The following is a 24,879-nucleotide window of genomic DNA, read 5'->3' as shown; positions in this document are numbered from 1 at the left end:
AACTGAATCACTTTTGAAAGATCTAAAACATGGCTTGACTGTAGAAAATGTATTATACCATCAGTCTCCAATTTACATAAGATTTTGATTTAGGCACACAAAAATAAATATAGCAAGTCAAATGCTTCAGTAAGTCTGCAGAAAGTTAAAAACAAGTGATCAACTGTTTTGTGACAGCATTTAGTTACACACGTCTATATCCCTTATTTTATCTTTCATCTCATGGAAGGGAATGGACAAGCATTTGAAAGTCCCCTATCAAAGACGGCTATGTGGATGGTAACATGCCAGAAGGTAAAACGAAGTATATTACACCACATTGCAGGGACTAAGTGTCAGCATGGCACCTTCACACTGTTGAGACCTTTAGTTGGAGCACAAAGGTCCTGGGCTCACAAACAGTATCACCAGAGTGCAGTACTGAGGGACTCACACTGCATTTGTTAATGCTGCCCTTCAAAAGGAAAAGGAAAGCAAGGTCCTGTCTACCGCACCCCTAGTCACTGTCCCGATGAAAGTTAAAAGGAGCTGAATAGGTGCTCTTTCCATAGAGCTGGTAAAAATCTCAAGGTCCTGACAAACATACCCTCTCAGTTTAAAGCAGGTTCTACTCAACATTGCAAGCATTCCGGTAACACACTTAATGGCTCCCACATTTACCTTTAGAATGACTGCAATAAAGAGTTAGGTGCAGATAGTCCAAAGTGTTTTGGGAAATATGAAAGCTACCATATGTGACTACATTTTGTATGTCACCTAGGATACCTGTGTGCAGTTTTAGTGACAAGTTTGGTGGTCTATGCTGTATTCCCTTGAAAACTATAGTTCATGTTAATAAAATACCTCACAACTAAAATTGGCACAACTGGCAACCTCTGGTCATTAGAGACCCTAGTAAGACTTAATACAGAAGTCCATCTTGTTCACTATAGTTGAAGAGCTATAGAAACCCAGTGCTTATATTCCTGAATATCCAACCCTACAGAGTGATAATTTCCTAGGTCCTTTTACCAGATGAGGGAAGAATTAGATATGTACTGTGGTTGCTTAAACCATAACTCTTGGAACTGAATGAAGCCTTCAGTTAATTTCCATAAGAATTAAGCAGATTCGTCCCAACATCTTAAAACAAAAGTCACAAAACAAAAACAAGCAGCATAACCTTTATTTGGTGTTACAATAGTATTACAGCGCCCATGATATTGGACACTGAATCTTACTGTTTATGTTTAATTTTTTTTTGTGTGTATCTAAACAGTTCTTCTGTTCAGACATAGCCATGTGTTTTTTTTTTTTTATATACACACACTGACCCCTGCAATCAATCTGTCCAGTTAACACTAGAAATATTTGTCAGGGGAATACATTATCTTTATTATAATTAGGGGAAAATCAAAGAGAAAAATCTTACTTTAATATCTTTAACCTGACTGATTACATGTACTGTACATACCTGTTCCAAAACCAATGTACTTAGAAGTTTCTAATTTTACGCACTTCATTATTCAAGTCAAAATGCTGTACATCTGCTAGTATCCACACAATCGTACATTCCTAATAAAAATGCACCCTCCTTTACACCTTTTACTTTCTTTTAAGCATTTTTTTTGAAAAGGGATAAAGAAGTTGCAGTTAGATCTATAATTATTTAGAACAAAACATATACTACATTGAAAAATAATTTTATCAAAACCAGATTCCAATCAATTGTATAATCTTCAGTTAATGGTTCATGTTGAAATTGCACTTTGCAGATTAATCTTGACCATGTTTTCAGTTCTTTTTCATTTTATTCTCTCTTTCTTTCAGCAGAGACTGCTTCCTCCGGATTTTTCTTCCGTGAATGTTTGTATTTGTCTACATATGCTTTCACTAGATTCGCCACTTTTGCAGAATTGACTTCTCCACTCTTGCTATGACAAACCTACAACAGGAAATATATGTATCACACACACAAACACACACACCATTGTCAATGCTTCACAGCTGTCAGTAAAGAGTCACTCACAGATAAATAATGCTTACTTTCACCAAGATGGGCAAAACTTAAATCAGGAAGGCTGTTTTATTAATTTAATGAGGCAATATCTACCTACTCGCCACTGTTATAATTTTGTCTATGGAATGAACAAATGTACCTGATGTTGCAGGGTGCTGAGCACCCTCAACTCATCACCCTTTTTCCAATATTGCTGGGAGGTGGGAGGAGGGCGGAATCAATTAAAATATTAATGTATGTATATTTTTAGACTATTAAAAAGTCATTCCTCAATACAACTTACTTTATCTACTGCTTTCCGCACAATCTCTTTATACTCCTCCTTGGTAATATCTTTATTCTGGTAGAAAGGTTTAATAGCCAGTTTTACCTCTTGTGCTGCTTTTTCTTGAATTAATAATTTCTGTCAAAAGAAAAAGACCTGATTTTTAGGTAAGTATGTGTGCAATTTTTTTTTTTAAACATAAAAAGATTATTTCAAGTTAATTCTAACAATCAAAGTAAGAAAGGCTTTGCAGACTGAAAGTTTCTCTTAAACTAATGCTGTCGGAACCAGGGCCAAAGTTCTGCCCTAATATTTGAACACACAACCAGCTTCGACAGGTGTCAATGAGAACCACACATACCTATCTGGAGCAGAACGTGGCCCTACTAATTAATTACACTTTAAAATATTTTAAAGTACTTACAGAAGTGCAGCTCTAAAAGTATTAATATTTTATTAGATAAAAATTAAGTTAATTTGCTTGTAGTTATAGAGTTTCCATGGAAGTTTAAGGATGACAGCAATAAGTATCCCATACATTAAAAAGGAGGTCGACACATTTGTTCTCTAATTTTTAACACTGTAGATTTATATATATTGCTCTCAACTCTGAACTTGCCTGGTCTTTCTTCGAGCTATCTGCGCTGGCTTCCACCGTAACGCTTACTTTGCCTTCTGCAAATTTTACAGCAGCATTAGAGGTTTTGATGTGACTTGATGATGTTGCATTACCAGAACTTGGTCCCTGAACTGTTCCCACATTTCCCAGGACTGCTGTTGGAGCAGGCAAGAGTGGTGCACTCATGTTATTACTTACATGAGGAGCACTAGGAATACCCTGTTTTAAAAAGTTACCAGCAGTTAATACATTATTCTTCAGATATTCAATAACTTACTTTCTAGAACTCTCAGCAAGTGTAATAAATGCACGAATACCACAGGTACTTGGGTTTAGCAGCTAATTTCTACATCAGCTGTTGCTATAGCAGTCAGCCACTTTTATATAAAGATTAACACACATAAGAACAAAAACAGTTAATGAAATCCTGAACAAAATAAATGCACCTTACATCATATCATTAAAGTTGCTAGACCCTGGCTCTGGTGGACTTCTACCTACTGGGAAAGAATTCCCAAGAACGGTGCTACAAATGGAAATGGACATGTTCAAATTTAAGTTCTGAAGGCAGGTACTTCCCAGACACTTTTGGCTCTCATAGCCATGTACAGGAATGTGTCTGTTAGGTAAATCAGTTCCTAGACCCCAGCACTTTGAAATGCATACACAAAAATGAGAGCTTAAGCAAGTGCTTGAGCTTAGGTGACAGAATGTTTGTCCATATGTCTGAGAAGGTTTGCTTCTGTGTTTCGCAAGAGATGGAGCTTCTTGTAAACTTCAAGGGTAGCCATAGCTAGTGCTCAGTCAAGACGAGAAGAGATCAAATGACCACTGAAGTCTACACCCGGGGAAAAGCCATTCTGAGATATCAGCAAAAGGCACAATGGACCATTGCTGCTTCCTTGGAATCAGGGAATAACAATGGTGCCAACAGCTCCTATTGGTGCAAATGCTGCCTCTTGCCTGCTGCTCCAAACACTTCTCCCTACAAGCATCACTTATGTACTAGGCAGGTTGAGTCACAGCCAGTTTATATTTATCCAGATTGGGCAGTAGTGAAACTAGAATTTGAGTTCAAATGAAAAGGAGATACAGAGCTGGATATCAACATTACAATGACAAGAATTCAGTTAAAACAATCCTTAACCTTCCTTAGCGGTTTCCAGTTTTTCCTTCCTATTCAGTGTTTATAAGAATGTTGCAGGACTCACAAGGACAAGTAACTGTGTGACACTACCCTCAAACCCCTCTTTAAAGAAGGAGCAAATCTATTAGAGAGGTATTCCCAAAAGACCCTTCAGGCAACTCAGGGCATGTCTACGCTACAGCATAGACACTTCCTACATTGACAGAAGAGGTTTTTCCATCAACATATTTAATCCATTTCTCCAAAAGGCAATAGCTAGGCTGATGGAAGAATTCAGTCAACACTGTTACACCTACACTGGGGGTTAAATCAACCTAACTGTGCTGATTGGGGTGCAACATTTTCACAACCCTGAGCCACATAGCTAGGCTGATCTAATTTAAATGTAGACCAGGCCTCAGTCTCTCATAGTCAATGGCATTACAAGGTGCTAACAGATTCAGGACTCAGCACAGACACCATTCCATAGTGATAGAGAGGGGCAGCACGCAGACATCAGTAGAGTCTCAGTTCCTCAGCATACTTTGGAGCAACACATTTTACTAAATATGTTGGCTTTACAGTCATTTATTGAGTCACTGGACAATTCCATTAGTGAAGGGTTCACAGAAACACTTCAGCTCTCTCATGCTTCTGGGATTAGAATATTTAATTTCCCAATGTAAAAATCTAGTTTTAAATTGTTTCAGACAGCAGACCTAAACCAAATTAAAATGCAGGCTGATTGTCTGTTATACTAGTATTTTACCATTGTGTCTGCAAAACATTTGAAATGTGTCATGTTCATTCATATAAGTCAGTATTTCCTATGGTTGTTCCCATTTGTTTATGTGATGTTGAGGTTGTGAATATTAATGACTGACAGCAATGGAAAAGGAACATCTTCTAGAACAGTTTCCCAACCTAGGATGCAGAGGAAAGGATGCCAGATTAGTTTGGGGTCACAGGCCAAGGCTGAGGATCAGCACAGACGAGAAAATCTGCAGAACCCCAGATCCACTTCCACACACTGCAAACGTGCTGCTGTGTGTTCTAGTAATGTGTTAGGTAACCTCTTGAAAGCCACCCATTGTTCCTCAGCATTCCTGTGTGGCTCCTAATGTCATGACTGACTGTGGGAGAAGCTCACATGTACAGAGCTGAAGGCTAAGGCAACAGGCCACCAGCCCAAAGGTCACTTCTCTGGAGCACCACAGGAACTACCAACTTTGTGAGGCACAAAGAGATACCCCACTATCTCCAGCAGAACTGAGACTTCTGATGACTGGAGAAATGGGGTAGGGACTACAGCATCAAAGGGGAGGGACAGAGACTAGACAAAATAGGTAAAAAAGCCAAAATAAAAAAAGTAAAAATGATTAGAAGGAAACAAGGATGAAGACATGGAAAAAAAAGGCGAGTGGAAAAGAAAAACAGACACAAGCAATGGCATAAGGAAATGGTGCAAGGGGACATTATAGGGCTGATCCACCCCAAGAGAGGGCTCCAACAGAAAGGTTGGGAACCACTGATTTAGAGGACTGTTAAATGAGACAACAAAAGCTTCCTCATACTACAAAATATATAAGCTTTCCCAGAGGATAAAGCCATCACTCTGCTGAAATGGGAAGAATATTCAAAATAATTTAGTATCCAATTTCTAAAAACTACTAGAATTGAAATCTCTTGTGTGTATACACAATTTGATAGTGGACAAACTATGAGAAAACTATGCAACATTCCATTCTTGGTTGACATCTCTGGGTGCTACAGAACTATAAATAAAGAGTAAAAATTGTGTACTCTGACTAACGTTTTTAAGTGGTTTCAGAGCCAATCCATTTTGCCATAAATACTTCACTATCACCTTTTTTCAGGGGAAGGAAGAACTGTTACTATATATTTGACAAGTTTTATAGTATGTTAATACAAGATACTCTTGATAGATGCAACACTGCTTAACTATGTTTTATGGCTATATTGCTTAGACCTTGATTTCTGAAAAAACATACCTGCAATTGTTTTCCATCTGTTTGTGAAGCAAGGTAGCTGACTTGCTGAGATGGTGGGGGAGGAGGTGGAGGTGGAGGTAATCCCTGAGACACATTGGTAGGAGCAGCTACCTGTATGAGAGGTACTCCTGTATGGAGATGCAAGGGCAGCGGGGGATGTATGTTAAATGGATTGTGTTGGATGTTCATAATAGGAGCATGAACACCCACTGGATATGGGAAGATATTCATAGGCTGGTGTTGTGCGTTCACTTGTGGCATTACATTCATTTGTTGCTGCATCATATTTATTGGTAGCTGAGAGCCATCACCTGGTTGGTTTGTTTGGTCTTTGAGGTTTGGATCTATTAAAAGAACAGAATATTTAAAGTACAAAATACATATTTCTATAGAGAACAGAGACGCCCCAAGAAACACCAATTTAGAGGTTTAAGGAGTCACAAAGTTTAGGTTGCTCCGAGAGCCTTTGCTTTGAATTCCCCCACTACTCATTTATACCACAGCTTAAAATTTGTTACAGTCAAAGTGCAGGAATGCAACACACATCACCCAAACTGTCACTACTGAAACATAAGCATACATTTGCCCATGTATGCAATTCTGGGCGTCTGATTTGCACAACCATGCTATAGTTATTTCTAATAACTGTTCTATAGTATAAGGATATTTATACTCTGATTGGCTAAGAGTGCTTATTATCCAGACTTCAGGAATATTAACTGTATAGGATAGTGATATGCTCCCTTACTCACAATGGTCACACTTTGTGCCAGAAATAAATAAGTGTTAACTTCAACTTTACTTCCCCCCTTCAACAGAAGGCAATAAATACATTAAAAAAAAAATGAAATTGACATATAAGTAGTAAACCCCCAAAAGCTAAGAAGCTGGGACTGTGAAACTGCAGCACTGTTTAAAAATCCATTGGCTCACTTTCCTTCTTTGTACGTAATTGAAATCAGTGGGAACTGCGTCACTGAATTCAAGGAGATCAAGATTTGACCTTTTCTCTTATGCCTCACCCTCCCTACACATGCCTCCTTTTCTGTAGGCCAACATGGCTCCGTCTTACTGAGTTTATAATGGAAGAATTTAATCCTCTACCTCCAAATTCAGTTAACAACAAAAATACACTGGACTATTTTGAAGAGGATTTTATGGACATGTAGGAAATAGGGATTAGGAATAGAGATGGAGAAAGAAAAAAAATGGGTGAAGAAACAGGGACGAGAGCAAAGGTAGGAATTTTTTTTGTAAGTTTTATGTAACATCCCATTTGTGTTCTGTAGCTTACATTTTTTAATTCACATATTTCATAACAATTTCAGAGTATCAGTAACTTGAGGGAGCTTTCCACTAATTCAGAATTAACCTCATCCTGAGCTAATAACTCCTCAGCCTTCTACTTCATAGTTTATTCAGCCCAGAATATTTTTATGAACTTAACAAGAAACAGTGAAAATGATATTACAGTCCCATTGGGTGGGGATGTTCACTGTAACAAATATGGAAAAGAGTAATACTTATATAAAATGTTTTATTTACTCCTAGTTCTCTGAATGCCCTTTGATATTACTGTAGTTGTGTATATCTGAAAAAATTATCTTCTGTACAAATGAGGACTTCTTTGTCTGTTTGCTCTTGTAATTAAATAATAATCCTATGTTTATTGCAACAGTCTGTGCACAGTGATAATTGTGATGTCAAAAACTAAAGGATCAAGCTGGGGTAAACAAGGACTCCCTTTAGGTCAGTCAAGAGCCATCTGCTAATTAGTAAGAGCATGAGACATTTTTGGATTTATAAATACTTTATAACATGAAAGCCAGTTTCACTCTAAAAATGCTGACTGCTACATTATAGTTAGCGCAATCAAGTTAACACATGATCAAATCTATAATTTGTATACGTTTTCATTGGTAACTATTAAGTCTTCCTTGAAGAAATCACCCTTTAAAAAAAAGGCAGTAAGTAGTTCATTACATTTCTCTCCTGTTCATTCTGTACCAACAATACCACAGTGTGTGTAAACTCAAATGAGCAAAACATATACATGGATGTTTTTTCTTTTTCTTGAGGAACATATTTGGTTGGTTGCACCCTAGTCCCGAAGACTCAAAGTCCAGTTCTTAATTTACTGAACATCCAGCCCAAGAGTGTTTGTAGCATACAAACAGGGGTGAAGAAAAAAAGGCCTCTCTTCATAGTAGGCTTTGCCAATTTTGTTTGTTGTGTGACTACTAGTTAGCCTTTGCTGCACAGAACAGTAAAGTGACAGTGTCAAATTCACACAGGATTTGTAGTATTCTTAAAAAAAAGGGGGGGGGCATTTTCTCCATTTAAATACTATGAAAATCAGATAAAAATGAATACCTTGCTCAGATGTCTCATCTTCTTGCCTCATCCATCCAGACTGTGGACTTGAGGAATTTCTCCCTCTTCTTGAATAATAGTTTTGTACATCTGCAGGTAAAGTCTTTCTTACAGCCCAACTAGATGCAGATGTCCACCCAGACCTATCAGCAGGCGTATCAAAAGAAAAATCTTGTTCACTCTTACGCCTGTATGGTTGATGTTCTGGGAACCTTGCAGTCTCATTCCCGGAACTATTTGAGTTTCCTGAGAGGGGTTTTCTATTTTGCCATTGGTTTTCATTCTGGTCTCCATACATAAAACCGCCTCTGCCACGGCCACCTCTGTTACGGCTGCCTCTGCCACGATTTGAAATCCAACCTGAACCAAAGTTTTTATTCCAAGAATGTCCTGAATTATCATGTCTATTTTCTTCCCATTGTGGATCTTTAAATTTGTCTCTCTCTCTGCTCCTAGTTTCGGGAACAGAATTTATCCTTTCCATTATCCAGTCTGGACAATCATTCTTATGCTTTTCAGAAGAACATTGCTCATCAGTACTTTTGTCTGTATGGTCTTTTTCTTTTTGCAGATTTTCATTCTGTTTCTCCTGTTCACTTCTTTTGTATCTATCATTTCCTCTGGGACTTCTCCAGCTGTCATTTGTCCATCTCTCTTTCCACCGAGGAGAGTGACCATCTCTCTCATTCCTAATGAATGAAGGACCCTTACTTCTTGTTCTTGATCTGGATCTTGATCTAGATCGTGACCGGGATCTTGACCATCTCCTATTTCTTCTCTCTCTGTCATGATCTCTCCTTTGTCCATCTCTATCACTATCCCTGTCTTTGCTTTGAGACCTAGATTTTTGCCTTGGAGAGGAATCTTTAACTCTTGACCGAGAAGGAGATCTTCTGCCTTCCCTATCCGTCTCCCTTTTAGGAGACCGAGATGGTGTTTTCCTGCCCCCTCTGACAGTCTCTCTTTTTGGAGACCGAGAAGGAGATCGCCTGCCCTCCCTGGCAGTTTCCCTTTCGGGTGACTGAGACCAACTGCCCTCCTTGACAGTCTCCCTTTTGGGAGATGGTGACTGAGATTTCCCACCCTCTCTCCTGGAAGGAGACCAAGTTGTTGATGGAGAGTGAAATCTAGACCTTCTAGTTCGAGGTTTTTTATCTTTTTTAAATTCTGTTGAGCATTCTGTTTCGTGAGAAGAAGCTTCATCTTTTTTGTCAGAAAGACCTGAGTGTGATACACAGTTTTCGGAATCTTGCTGCAATGAGCTTGCCTCCTCTTGTTTTATACTATCAACCAGTGGTGGCTGTTCAATTTGAGATTCAGTCTGGTCACTGCAAAATGAGTCACATTCCATTGGTATCATTTCACTGTTATCCTCACTAAAATGTTTATTAGATTGTTCAACATTCACCTTGAGTAACTCTGTAGTTTTGGCCTCTTCACATACAGGTATGGGCTCCTCTTCTAAAGACTGGTCCAATTTGTTAATGTCTAGAGAAACATTATTTATTAATACAGCTCTTTCAGTATCTTGAACAGTTTTTATGTTCTCAATATCTTCAGTGTTACAATTTGCTGACTGTTCTTTGTCCTCAGAATCATCAATTTCTATGGATTCTGGATGCTCACTCAATTCATTTCTGGGGCTATCTAAAGATGGATCTACTTTTGCCACAGATTCTGGATACTCAGACGATTCATCTTGGGGATTATCTAATGTCTGATCTACTTTTGTAGATGTTACTGAATCCTCAAGTAATTGATCTCTGTGACTAGCCACTGGTTGTTCTATTTGTTCAGGAATATTTTCACAGACATCTTTACTTTCAAAATCTGTAACATTTTTATTAACATCTTTTATTTCACATTTCTGAGTCTCTAAGGTTAACACAGGAGGTTCTTGGATATAAGAACCTGAATCTGAATTTTCTAGGGTATCCTGTTCTTTGTCACATTCTCTTGTAAGATCCTCACTCTCTACATGTTCACTGCAGCTTTCCAAGCCATTAGCAGACTCTGTTTCTGCATTATTTTTGTGCATAAGGCAAGAGTTACTACTTTCAATATCCGACAGGTGGTCTTTATCTAATATTGGATGTGTATCAGACTCCGCAGCTTCGTCATCTTCCACTGAATCACTGGATGATTTTTCAGAACGCAGAGAACTTCTAAGTTTCTTTTTAACCAAAGGTACCTGCTGTTTAACTCCTCTTTTAGACTTTCGTTTTGAGAGTGGTTTTTCTGATTCTGCAGAAGGAACATTTATAGTTGAGTTATCATCATTGGGGGCATCACATCCAGAATTACTTGATCTTGGTGAGCTGCGAGATTGAGTCATAGTCTCAGGTTTTCTGTTCCGTGCAGATCTTCTAGGAGTAGTATTCGCAGTCTTCTTTCTTGTTCCTCTAGTACCAGATGTGCCAGAGGCTTGTTTTTTCTCCTCTCCTTCCTGTGTACATGCAACAGCATATCTCTTTCCTGAAGGATCTAATATAAAAAAGTAAATTTAGTAAATATATTAATTAAATGTAATGTGAATGCAAACGTGGTATTTTAAGTTTAATGAACAACAGATATTGATGTGTAGCACAATATAAATTTTGGGCTAAGATACCTGCAGGGCTAAAATCTAGCATTTTGTCCAATTTATACTGTTTCTTCAAAAGGAGAAATAGACTAAAACTATAACATTTTGGAGATGTACTGGCAAGGCTCCCTGGTAGCAATTGCATTCAAAAACAAAACAAGCAACCATGTTTCACCACAGTGAGTCTTACTATTACCATTTGAAGAGTTAGAATGAATGCCATTTAAAAAAAAGGTACTGTTCACCACCTATAGTGGCTAATTTACAGCAGAATTTGCCAGTTCAAGCATAAGACTTATTGCAGCTCCAGAGTGCTAACGTTCAATGCTGCTGCAAGATGCATTTTTTAAATGGGCATCAATGCAACTGTGAATTACCACATGAAAAGTGGTTAATTAACAAATGTAAATAATAGCGTAACTCCTAATAAAATCTTAAATTCACAGTTTATAAATAGGACTCTAATTTCACTTTGCCATGGAGCACCCAAACTCTGTTGCAAGGCTCCCTGAATTCTGCAGCACTACAGTGACTAACAGTGGACAACAAATTCTGCAGCAGCTTCTGGCAAATTTAAAAACGAAGTAATATGAAAAATATTATAAGAAGCACAGTACCCTTTTTGTTGGTATGATACTATATTCCCTTTACTCTGCATTACCCATAATTTTGAATTTTCAACGTGCCACATATTTTTGTACTGGCATTGCCTAAAAGTTGTCATAACAAAGTGGAGGTTTTGGTAGCTGGAAAAGGGACAGTGGGGACTTCTAACACCCAGGAAAGCATGCGGGGTGGTAGGCACATTTGCTTTTTTTGCTACAATGATCAGCAGTGAAACCGTTAACAATATAGGTGGGTGTCCTAACCACCTGACTATTGGATCTTCTCTCTCCCCTGAAATTCCATCCTGGACCTGAAAACCCTTTCCACAGGAAAAGTTTTGGTTTCCACAAATTGGCAATTTCTAACCAACAAACTATTTAAAAAAATTCCTGACAGCTCCACAATAAGAATATCCTGAATTATTTTCAGTTTGAACTAAAGCACCTCTTTTAGAAAAAAAATTTGATTTAAAATATTTCCAGTGACAGAATCTGCCACAACAGGTGACAAGTTGTGACAGGTGACTACTATAAGGAATATGTGTTTAAGATGAAGAGGAAACCAAATGGATATTAAATGGAGATCCCAAACTCTTAGAAAGAATGCCAAGTGACTAAAGCTATTTGAAATGATATCACCAAGCAAGCAGTCTCTATATAAAAATGTTGTAAAAACCTCACATCTGTAAATTATTATAATACCCAAAGTTTATAGCATAGACCCAGGCCTAAGAAAGTCTTCAAGCAGAACTTACATCCTGAATGGTGAAAACCTGGATTAGGTCCGACAATGTTTTCTTTAAGGTCTTGTCTTGATGAGGTTGCTCTGTAAATTTCAATTCTCCCAATTCAGCATGCATTAAACCCTACACTGCCTTGTTCACATTAGACTATTAAAATGTGTTAGCTAAGAACATCTTTAAATTCTAGTTCAGACAAGGCATAGGTATATATAAATGAACATCTCGTGGGTGTCCGTCCAAGCTCCCTTTTCAAGTCAGTGAAATACTTGTAAATACTAAATTGAATTCTAATAAAGAGAACAAATGAATAGGCATGATAAAAAAACCACAGATTTTTTAATTTTAAAATGGTGTGAAAATCATTTCCTCTCATTTCCCTGGCAAGACCCGAACTCAGTGTTTTGTGCTTCTTCTAGCGGGCAATGTGAAAGATTTTAGTTCCCTGTCTTGCATTAGGTATATGCAGTGTCAACAACACTTGAAGAGTTGCTAGCGTTATCAACCCTAATTAGGCCCAATATGAATAACAATTTGGGACCTGTTTAAATAAAATAATGTTCAATATTTTATTTCATTAACTTTTCAAATAAAAAATGTATACACTTCTACTTTTGGTGCAGTCTAATAGAGAAGCCCCTCACTTCAGGGGAGAAGTCTAGCACTCCCGCATTCCATTGCAGTGGATTCCCATCAACCTAGCTCCATGTTTAAAAAAAGAGCAGCTGGAATCATGCGCTTTCCTATGCCACATCTCAATCACTGAAGGGCAGTCCCTAAGCATCCTGAGAAGAGCCCTTTTCTTAATTGCTGACCCCACCTTCAATTAAGAGGATCAAGTTCCTAAGTCAAATATCTGCAACCACAAAATAGGACCAGCCCCAAAGAGAGGAAGTGTATGAAAGTTAACCAATTTTTCAAGTTATATTTAAATGTACTCCCCTCCCCCAATTTTAAAAGTAGAATCAATAATAAAGCTTTTACGTTTCTCCCGAATTTCTCTCTACTGGCTCCAATTTCTGTCTGAGTTTAATTTAAAGCACATTAAGGGCTTGGCTGTATGGCGAAATTGACCAACACAGCTATAGCAGAATAACTATAAAACTGTAGCTATCCTGGTATAACTCCCAGGTGTGGACAAACCTTAAGTTTCTACCCCCTTTAAGATGAAGAAAGCCTTTAAAATATGAACTACTGAAATGTGCTCCTGAATCTGCAGATGGAGTGAAACAATAGCTTTGAGGGACATTATACAGCTTTAATAATTGCAAAGTTGACACCCAGTTGAAAATAGTTATAATTTAAATGTCAATATTAACTATTTAGTCACTGAGAATTTTAGCGGCGGCATCCAGCTAACATGTTCTCCTATCACTACTGGATGCAGGATAGGAACATGGACAGGAGTGAGGGGAAAGAGAGCCAATTAACTTGCACTACTAAACAGTGGAGCCCTGACGAGTCAATTTTTCCCTCCCCCCACCCAAGAGAGGGGTAAAGTTTTTGCTTGCTACAATTTTGTACTTTTACTGCTGGAGCTATTCTCACCCCCTCCTCTTGTCCCTTGGTAGCTGTTTCCCTGCTTTTGCCGCTAGCATTGAAGACCCAAAGTCTCTCTCTGCTTGCCCAGCACTTCGCTCTGAGGCAATACTGCTTCAAAGAGGTTTTGATGATAGTTCCGCTGTCTCTGAAAGCTCTGCTTCCCACATCTCAAAGCTGTGCAGGTTATGGGGAGGAGGAAGATCTCCGTTCTAACTGGGTTTGAGGGCAGAAGGGACTAGAGCAGGGACTAGATGGCAGTTACCGCAGCAGGAGGGAGAGTATGCTCCTTCACTGCTGCCCCAGCCCCAAATTCCTACTTAAAGATCAAAACAATTCTGCCAGTTTTTCCCCCTCACCTTTTGGTGATGGGCTGTGCCCCACCAATTAAATACTAATCTAAACCACTCCTCTTGCTCCTGTACAAGATTGCTTCCTTCACAACATTTAATAGAGCACTGACAGTCTAGGTTGTTAAATAATATATAAACATATCAGCAAAGCTGCTATCCATCCTTTCGACAAGTTTGATAAGGTTACAAGAGTAAATATAAGATTCATATAATTTTGATATACAGAAGAAAATTTTATATAGAAAACATTTTGCTCTTCACTAAATGAAGAAAACAAGTGTTTTATGTAACTGACCAATTATTTGGAAACTGGCACAACAGTTTACCTCCTAAATTTTAACCTTGAAAATTGATTATGAAAATATCTGGGTTTGAAGCTTACTAATTGTACTGCATCTGATTACAATTTTTCTTTATAACTGAACACTTCATCTAATTTAGAGAATCATAGTGGGACAACAGTTTATATGAACTATAAATAAAACTTACAAAAAAAAAAGTTTACCAAAATTTTCCAAAGGCGTGGTATATGTTGGAAAAACAGTCCCTGGCATTACACTGGAAGCAAGAAGAAAGGTTTCCGCTTCAGCTTCACAAAACACGAAGGGACTTCTGTAATATTAAAAAACAATGAAGCAATGAAAAAGGTACAATGGTTTATGAAGAACTTTAGAAAAATAAGATATAACAATGTCATTTAATGTACTAAGCATGTAATATCATGTTTCACCATGCTGACAAATGGAACATTATACTTAGGACTGCCTCATAGGTAGTGATACAGAGAGTCAAAGCTGATGAGTAGGCTTTCTTTCCCAGAAAGATGTATTCTTCAGGAGTCCTTATTCATTGACAAAAGCCAAACTAACTAACTCCCTACAATCCTTTAGATGAAATCAGACATAACAACCTGAAGCAAGGTTTCAGTAGAAAAATCCAGAGTCCTGCTGTAGGCCCTCACAGTCAGTCCAATAATAATCTCCCCTCCATTGGCTAAGCAGAAGGAATACTACTAAGAGAATCCATCTCCAGCTGGAGCACAGTGAAGGGATGAGAGATTCCTTCTCCCTCAGACACAGAAGTTCTGGAAAAAGAGTATGGGGAGTGAAGAGTTATCATTTTCTCCAGAAACGTTTCTTTTATGGATGTAGGGAAGAACCAGAAGTTTCCACCACAGATGTAAGAAATCCAGTGTGCCATATCATGTTATATGGAGAGTCAGTTGGTTTGCTGCGGTCAGGGGAAGTTAACAAATACTGGTATATTCACTAATATGGAGAACATATGGACATAACAAGATGGGTTTTGCTTGGGCAGGGCAGAGTTGCTGGAGGGTGGGGTATCAAAACCCAAAACACACCATCCACTGATCTATCTTTTTAAATTTCTGTATCACTCTGAAATTAGAACCTAAACACCTCATATCAGCAAAGGAAAACTATTCTAAAAATAGAAAGGGAAGTGGTGACATCATCAAGGATCTTGTTATTAGGAAACTATAAGAAAGTTACAGAACTGCCTAGAAATCTAGAGGGGAAGAAAAGTGGGTAAAGTTACTGGTGACTGGGGAAAGTGGTGTGGCTAGCCTACAGAGTCAACTGTCATCGGGTGCTGAAGACAAGGTGGATTTATGAATTTTAACAGAGCTAAGATGACTAGAAACCAGATACTTCTAGAAAGTAAACAGGATATCTGACAACATGGTTCAACATAAAAGCTGGCTAGTTCATCTTTTTTTTTTTCCCTTCACACGGTTGATTTCACTAGATCATTTCTAGTTTTACCTGTAGTAAATGTGAAATCTGCTGATTAACACTGCAAGTGAAGATTAGGGAAATGATTACTAAACACCTATGTATAAATTTCTCATTCAATATGCCTAGAGCTGAAGTAAGTAGTAGGAAATAATTCACTGAATGAACTGAAGTAATTAAAACTGTTTTTCCACACTAAAACAAACACTGTCAGAACGAGATAAGTAGTAAAACAAAGAATTCATGCTCATTTCATATGGGTTTTTTTGGATTCTTCAACATCAAGCATGACTTTGAATTAAACTTTCTAATGAAATTGAAAAGCAGAACAAAGGTGAGTTTGAGGATTCTGTAAATGACATTTTTGATACTATCATGATTCTCAGCACATGAAGTAAACATCTAAATTATAATGGTTAAGTTAAATGTTGTTCCAAGACTTCCAGCAGGTTTACAACATAAGATTTATCAGGAGCTGTCTTTTCTCGTTAAAAACAAAAAGAATAGCAAATATCAATCAATAAGACTTTTCAACAAACGACAGGCTTAAATTCAACTTGACAAAAAAGTTGCAATCTTGTGATACGCAAACAAAATAGCCCTCTACATAGCAAATAAGTAATTTAAAGAAATGATAGAAGTATTTTTCCCTGAGTTTACTCCACCAGACAGAATAACTCTTAAGTATAGCACTAGAAGTTGCAAGAGAAAAAAATACAGGAAAAAAAGAAAAACTATAATAATCAACACTGATATTAATGCAAGGTATTGAGTTAGTCCTTGTGTCTGATTAACAGTTACACTCATCTGTTGAGGGATTTCATTTTATTCTTAATTATGTTGATTCTGTTTTCAATTTAAACAGCAGAAAAGTGGTCCAAACTGCTGATTATGTATGTCATCTAAGCACACAGAAGGAAGTTTAAGAAATCTCTCCCATTTGCTCAGAAAACAAAGAATTGAAAGACAGAAAAAAAAAGATGAGAGAACTCCTCATGCAATTATTTTGAAAATTTCTGATGAATGTGTGTTCAGCACTGTCTTTTTGATAAAGTAGTAACACTTACCACACTCGTAAAACACATCTGAAGTCCAAAAATAAGACTTCTGCAACAACTATCACCCTATTTGGCTGTTAGAAAATGAAAGACTGATGCTCCATCTTCCCATTTGCAATCATATTCAGTTGAGCTCTCAGGAAAATTGTATCTCTACCTTTGCATTGAACTACCAAGGGCGTGTGAAAATTCGATCAAAGTCCTCTATTGCTCAATGCAAAAAACCAAGCATACTCAAAAGAATCTACAGAAAGACACTAAACTTACAAATGCAATTGAAGGAAATTTTGGAGGGATTTGACAGATGAGCTGATGGCATTATTGGCACAGTCTCAGTGAAATCTGGCTTGATCTAATTAAGAAATGGAATCACACAAGAACAAAACTGAGGAACTATTCAAAGCAGCTATAGAACATTTCCATTACACAGCCAGTATAACTGATCTCAAAATTTAAAAGGTCATAGGCAAGGGATGGGCAAACTTTTTGGCCCCAGGGCCACATCAGGGTTGCGAAACTGTATGGAGGGCCGGGTAGGGAAGACTGTGCCTCCCCAAACAGCCTGGCCCCCACCCCCTCCCCGCACGCCTCAGAACCTCCAACCCACCCCTCCCCTGACCCCACCCCCATCCAACCCCCCGTGCTTCCCATCCACTGACCCCTATCCACACCCCTGCCCCTTGACAGGCCCCCCCAGGACTCCCACACCCATCCAACCACCCCCCACCCCCTGCTCCCCCTCCCCTGACTGCCCTCCAGGACCCCCTGCCCCTTATCCAACCCCCCACCCCCTTACCATGCTGCTCAGAGCAACAGGAGCTCACAGCCCCACTGGAGCCAGCCACACCACCGGCGCTGCCCAGCAGGAGTGGCAGGCCAAAGTGCTAGCGGCACGGCGGCATCACTGCGGGGGAGGGGACGAGGGCGAGCCTCCCCAGCCAGGAGCTCAGGGGCCAGGCAGGACAGTGCCGCAGGCCAGATGTGGCCCGCGGGCCGTAGTCTGCCTACCTCTGTCATAGGCAGAGACAATGAAAAAGAAGAAGAAACTGAAATTGAATGTGCTTTGCGTTTCATTTGCTAACACTGTCAAGGTCCATCCATCTCCCCCATTTTTTATCCACCATGGGGTGAAAAATGTGGATTTTTTTTCCTCCCCAAGTTGAAGAAAGTCACAACCAATCATGGGAGAGGTTAAGCCTAACTGGTTTAAAGTTGAGGTTTAAGTCTTGAGATTTAGTAGTCTGCGTTTAAATCAGAAGAATATTCTAAAAATAAACAACAACAAACACTGACATTCCCTGAATCATGCAAACTAAAATTAAACTCACACGTATGAAAAATGGCACATGTAGGCTCACAGATCAGTGCACAGCGAGGTTATTGCACTGATGCACATGAAAAGCAAGTACCAGGATGTACAATAAAAAGTCTCAATTTACATAAAAAGTAGCAAATAAGCTGTGAAAATGAAGAAAATTATGATCTGAAAACAGATTTTAGTTTTCTCTAACAATTGAATAATGTGATTTCAAATCTGAGTATCCATTTAAACTTTTATCCACTTAAAACCATTGAACACTTTGGATAGGAAACATTTATTTACCTTTGAACTCTAGCTAACACAGAGGATGACAACAATTCCAGTTCTCGTCTCTTCTGTCTGATCACCGTATGAATTTCTGTAAGTTCTGTACTGCAAGATAAATTTCAGAACTTTTTTTAAACAGTTTGCATTATACCAGTCTTGGATATTATGCATGTCAGTAATTGACACAAGCAAATTTAATAAAAGGCAATTATTCCTAAATTAGTTTTAAAATATTTCTACATGTTTAAAGTTTCAAGATTTTTTCATGCCCACCCACCTGAACATACAACTGAGTAAAAATGTCCCAGAGCATGTTAAGCTATGATACTAAGGAAAAGCAGGAATTACTAAGATGACAGCAGAATGCAATATCTGACATCTTTTGACTGGGTCATAAACAGACACACAGATTAGGTTTGGGAAGTGATGTGCTGGATTACATCTCATAAGGTTATGAAGGAATTGAGTATGGGACTTTAAATTCATGAACTCCTCAAGAGAAGAGTAGAGTAGAGTTTCAGCATTCATCAATCCTCTAGAAGACTCCCAAATATACAGCCTGAAGAAAAGGTCTGTGATGAGGTTAAGGAGTGAAGAAACTTGGTTACCCTGACATTTAGTATTGGTAAGCTATATGGGACAAGTGAGGAGGAATTGCATTTCTTAAGTTATACAGTACTAAATAATGACATATAATTTCTCCCTGTTTTGTTATCCAACTAGTGTTCAAGGTTTTCATTATTTTTCTCTTTCTTTAGACATTTTGTACGCATCATGAGTTCCCAAACTTTCCCTTATCATGACCACCCACCTGAACAACCCCAAAATATTTGTGATCTCCTTATTTATTGACTTAAAAGTACTGGGCCATTTAGCAAACGATGGTTCAGGGAGATGGAAAAGTACTCCTCTCTGTGCCAAGATAGATCAACAACAGAAGATTTTCTCTGCTGCATGAGCAACCTAATTTTTTTTTAAACTCTGCCCTTGCTCTGAATAGTGTTCTCTCATTATTCTGAGAGTCAACTAATATTGGTCTTATCTAACTCAGCAAAGCATTAAGTTAAGCATGTAGTTAAATTCTATTCAAACCAGTGAGACTTAAGCATGTACTCACATGCTTTGGTGAACAGGGATGGATTGCTGAACTGAGGTCTCCATTTCCAATACCAGATTTTAAAGGAAAAATGCAGGCTTTTGTTTAGCAATGAGCGTAAGAAAATTACATGTATTTGGGGGTAATAAAATATAAATGAAAGCATCCCTTAACTGCAATTACAGCATCTACAATGCTAAAACTTACATGGTAATTTGGGTAAAGCGTTAGCAAATACTCACCAATCATTTCTATAGCTGGAGAAGGATTCTCCAGTGGAAGGAGATCTATTGCAAAAATGATTTCTGAAGCACTCATTGGAGCAGGTCTGTCTTCTGGGCTACAAAATAAAATTGTAAATGAAAGAGAGCCAATACTAAATCTTCCGCATCTTTAGCGCTTAATACATAACTGTCCATAGACTTTAAATTACACTGGTAAGATTTGTATATTACAGAGGCTTTATAGTTAAAACTGTATTGAGATGTGCAGTTAATGCAGGACTAAAACTTTTATACCCAAATGTTTGAATTCAGTCTCCAAGTTTTATACATATGCTCTTCATTGGCCAATTTAATTTTTCATAGTCAGATTTTCTCTAGCTTTGGTACAGGAAACATTTAAAAATTAGACCCTTTTGAATTTTTTCCAGTCTCATGGTTTTTCCTAACTCCTCTAGCTAATGAGCTACGGTACCAACGAACATCCAAACCCACTCACAGAGACATCGTCAAAAGAGTTCAGAAAGATGACAAGTTTTAAACTTTGTGGGTTTAAGAAAGCTTAAGTTAGGTATCATCACATTCATCATTTTTGCTAGAAAAAGTCAATGCACAAATCAAATTCAGCTACTTCCTTCCTCCAATGTTGTCAGCCTGCCTGGAGTCACCAGTTCTACTTAGCACAGAGACCCTAAAGAGGCAGTTGGGGAGCAAGGAGGACTGTAGGTAGGTAGGGACAGATGGGGTCTGTGGGGCATACAGAATTCTACACATCTGCAGTGGGGCAGGGGAGAAGAGGCTTTATAAAGGGGCAGGAGAAGCAGCAGCTTTCAGAGCGGTCTGGGATCCCCAGCAAACCAGGCAACAGCACCATGGACAGGAGCATACAAGGAAGGAAGCAGAGAGGGGAACAGATTTTGCAAGGGATGGGGGGAGAATAGGTGTCTATGTCCTGAGAAGAAGTGTTTTTATGTTTGGGGAGAACAGGACACGGGGGGTGAGTTGAGGATGAGACTTTTCGGAGAAGCCTAGAATTGGGGAGAGCCCCAAGTCTGTACACTCTCAGTGATTGTGCCTCAGCTCACTGCATTTCCAACAAAAAGACACTAAATTCTTCTGAATCGCTTCTGAATGCAAAACTAACCCCAACCTCACGTTTCCCCATGAACAACCACCACTTACGCATATTAATTGCTCATATCACCACAGAAAATGTTACAATGTTGTTGAGGATCAGGTTCTGTATTAGAGTACAATCTAGAGGAATGCTGTGCATCCACTGTGTTGCTGAATAAGTTAGAAGTGTCAAGAACCATCTTGCAGAGGTGCAGAGTCTGTCAGTGATTGCATAATATCATGTGTGGTGTTACAGCATGTTCAATAAGGTTGCCCAAATTGGAGATGTCCTTGCTCTTCAGTGATTGTGATGATGAGTTCTGTACATAAGCAGCCTGAACTTAAATTCTATGAAGTTTCTGGATGGTGGGATAACTAAATCCACTAAGGTCCTTGGGTACATACTTCGTTTTCCTATTGTCCATCGCATTTTTGATGCTAGATAATAAATATCACCAGTAGGTAAAAAAATTAAATTTATCATTACTGTGGTAGTTTGCTTTTGCAATTGTGAAGTTGTGTTTTGTTTTTTAATTCAGGGAAACATGATACAAATCAGCAATTGATTGCAGAGTTTATAGGCAAGTTCATGCTACAGTACATGAACATAAAAATGTGTATTACACTAGCAAATATTTCTCCCAACTTTAGTAAAAATGAACCATAAAAGTTTAATCACAGTTGCTTACAAGAAAGTCTCAGTAATAACAGCAACAGGAGGCAGATTTCAGAGTTCTTATGCCTATGAATAACCCAACAATGCAGGAGACTCAACAGCCCAGTATTGCGGTTTATAAATGCACACCAGATTAAAAATTGGATAATCAATATGGCTGTCAAGTGATTTAAAAAAATTAATCGCGCTGTTAAATATTAATAGATATCATTTATTTAAATACTTTTGATGTTTTCTGTATTTTCAAATATATTGATTTCAATTACAACACAATACCAAGTGAACAGAGCTCACTTTATATTTACTTTTGGACTACAAATATTTGCACTGTAAAAGAGAAACAAAAGAAACAGTATTTCAATTCACCTTATACAAGTACTGTAGTGCAAGGTCTTTATCATTAAAATTGAACTTACAAAAGTAGAATTATATAAAAAGATTAACTACGCTCAAAAATAAAACAATGTAAAACTTTAGAGCCTACCAGTCCACTCAGTCCTACTTCTTGTTCAGCCAATCACTCAGACAAACAAGTCTGTTTACATTTGCAGGAAATAATGCTGCCCACTTCTTGTTTACAATGCCATCTGAAAGTGAGAACAGGCATTCTCATGGCACCGGTGTCACAAGATATTTACGTGCCAGATGTGCTAAACATTCATATGTCCTTCATGCTTCGACCACCATTCCATTACAGTGCAAATATTTGCAATAAAAAATAATATAAAGTGAGCACTGTACACTTTGTATTCTGTGTTGTAACTGAAATCAATATTTTTAAAAATGTAGAAAAACATCCATAAATATTTATAATAAATTTCAATTGGTATTCTATTATTGTTTAACAGTATGATTAAAAGTGCGATTAATTTTTTTGAGTTAATCGCATGAGTTAACTGCAATTAATTGACAGCCCTAATAATCCATATTCCCCTCTTCCCTGGACCAAAGAGTAAAGATTTCATGGTTCAAACATTCTGAAAACTACAAAGTGACGCTGTTGTTCACTTGAGAACAATACAAAAAAAAATTCCTGAAGTTTAATGTGTAACCACTGAAGATATTTTTTCCATGTCTATTTGGTGTTCATTATTAGATCTGTGTGAACAACAGAGTATGTGTTTGACGCAAAACTAATGTTTTGTTTCAATTTCAAGTATTTAATTTTTTTTTTTTAAATAAAAGGAAAATTCAAAAGCAGGTCATTTCCTTGTGTAGTAACTGCAGTTCTTTGAGACATGTGGTCCATACCTGCATTTCACTGGGGCTACACACGCGATAAGACTGAAAATTTTTTGCTAGCAGTATCTGTTGGTCTGTGACTACGCTCCTCATCTCCTTGTGCTCTGAACTGAGAGTAGAAGGGGCGGTGTGGATTGGCTGCCTCTCCTCTACTGCAAATCATGAGTCAAGAATCTGAAGCAGAGGGGAAGGAGGGAAGGTAGTGGAATACAAACATGGACCACACATCTCAAAGAACCCAGTTACCATACAAGGCAAGAACCTCTTTCTTCAACTCCCTATGTGTATTCCACTATGGGTAACTGAGACAGTACTCACTGAGGAGGAAGGTGTGAGGACCTATGCAGTACTGATGATTGAAGAACTGTCAAACCAAAGGATGTATTTGCTATGGAAACTTGCACTAGGACAATGTCTTGTGACGGTATAGATAGAACCCCTAGTCTCAATTGCTTACCATCTTTTCACTCTTTCCATAGTTAAATATCCGTGAAAACTAGCTATATTTAAAGTAAATAGGTGCTGTAAGTAAACAACAAATAATTTTGTTGTGGATAATTCTGAGCTCTGGATCTCTTCCAGTGATACTAATAGGAGTCTTTTTTCTATTGATTTCTGCTGCAGAAAGACTGGGTACCTTATGTATGTGGCATATTGCCTTCTATTAACAGGTTTCAGCTTCAATGATTAAGATTATTCCAAAGATGGTATAATAAACAGCACTAGGACTGGACACCCAGAGTATTCATCCATCCCAGAGCCAGATTAAGGGGCTGATCCGACATCAAAGGCCTTTTCCCTGGACTTCAGATGCTTTTAAGTGGATGAATGATAATTTTGATATCTGCTTGGGAATGAGACCCCAAACAGATCAAAAGACCTGGCTTGTGGGGGCTATCACAGGAAGAGAAAGCCTGGAACTACTTTTGGGCTCCAAGAGGTAAAGGCCCAACACAAGAAACAATCATCCAGAAAACAAATATCCTCAAGGCCCACCAGACACCAGGTATGTGGATCTTACATCAGGAAAACTGGGGCCATGAAACCTAAACTATGCATGATACAGAAACCTACAACTATTTAAAAATGTAACTGTCTAAAAACAACTAACAGATAAAGAATTCTTAGGCAAAATCCAAGAAAAACTCTGGGCACAGAGTGAAGGTCTCTATAACCACAGCTAGCGATGAAAAGGAAGAAACTGGCTGGAGACTTCATGGCTTCTTGTGACCTTGGCTCTGAAGCTCTGGTGTAACATTAAATTATACAAAGAAAGCAAAAGAACTGGAAGATACTAATTCGTTATCTTCAGATAATCCCACAAAAATGGAGTTTTTCTAAATCTGAATGTTTATTCGCATAGCAAATTACTTGGTTAAGTACATCTGCTGATTCAGGCATTCCTCTCTCCGTGGCCTTCATATTTTAATTTCTCTGCCTAAGAGCTTGTGGCTGATGCTGCAAGTTGGTGAGAAGATAAAGTTCCAAGCTATTTTTCTTTAGAGAAGACCTTTCTTTGAGCTCTCCAGATGCCACAAGCTAAGACTTGGAAATATACTGCAACTTACTTTTAGGTATTTGCAGGGTACCCTTGTGACATTTTAGTGTAAGTGAACAAAATGGACCAGTATAAAACTGTATTGCAGGCAGACTGTCAAAGTTCACATAACCAGTATTACTTAAATCACTTGCTAATTTTTTTTAAATAACTACAGATATGCAGTATTTTAGATAGAACAGACAAGTTAACTTTCAAAATAATTTACAGTGTAAAAAACTTGACACTTTCACTTCCTAGTTAGTTTCAACCACGATATTTCCTCCAGTTATTTGAACAAACCTTGTTTATCTTCACAGATGCAGTTTCCTTATTTCTTTCATCATCTGAAATACCACCTGTGCAAAAATCAAGA

The 24,879-nt window shown here is 38.1% G+C and overlaps 1 protein-coding gene across 10 annotated transcripts in view; it reads right to left on the bottom strand.

Annotated features, from left to right (window-relative positions):
* Nucleotides 1–1,147: 1,147 nt before the first annotated feature.
* Nucleotides 1,148–24,879, bottom strand: part of SCAF11 (SR-related CTD associated factor 11) — a 68,007-nt gene continuing 44,275 nt past the window's right edge. For 7 of the 10 annotated variants that reach the window (XM_073327979.2, XM_073327981.2, XM_073327978.2 and 4 more), the window contains 9 exons: nucleotides 24,807–24,862; nucleotides 19,954–20,051; nucleotides 18,631–18,720; nucleotides 14,721–14,827; nucleotides 8,395–10,878; nucleotides 6,022–6,365; nucleotides 2,884–3,102; nucleotides 2,283–2,402; nucleotides 1,148–1,924 (listed from right to left, as the gene is read on the bottom strand). In XM_073327979.2, the coding sequence (XP_073184080.1) occupies nucleotides 1,790–1,924; nucleotides 2,283–2,402; nucleotides 2,884–3,102; nucleotides 6,022–6,365; nucleotides 8,395–10,878; nucleotides 14,721–14,827; nucleotides 18,631–18,720; nucleotides 19,954–20,051; nucleotides 24,807–24,862 (3,653 nt within the window). In that variant the 3' untranslated portion in view covers nucleotides 1,148–1,789. Of the gene's footprint in view, nucleotides 1,925–2,282; nucleotides 2,421–2,883; nucleotides 3,103–6,021; nucleotides 6,366–8,394; nucleotides 10,879–14,720; nucleotides 14,828–18,630; nucleotides 18,721–19,953; nucleotides 20,052–24,806; nucleotides 24,863–24,879 lie in introns of those variants that run through there. The other 3 variants (XM_073327987.1, XM_073327982.2, XM_073327986.2) reach the window with 3 other exon arrangements.

Source organism: Lepidochelys kempii, chromosome 1 (assembly GCF_965140285.1).
Source record: "Lepidochelys kempii isolate rLepKem1 chromosome 1, rLepKem1.hap1, whole genome shotgun sequence".
NCBI lineage: Eukaryota > Metazoa > Chordata > Testudines > Cheloniidae > Lepidochelys > Lepidochelys kempii.
This window is presented reverse-complemented; position numbering and strand designations above follow the sequence as displayed.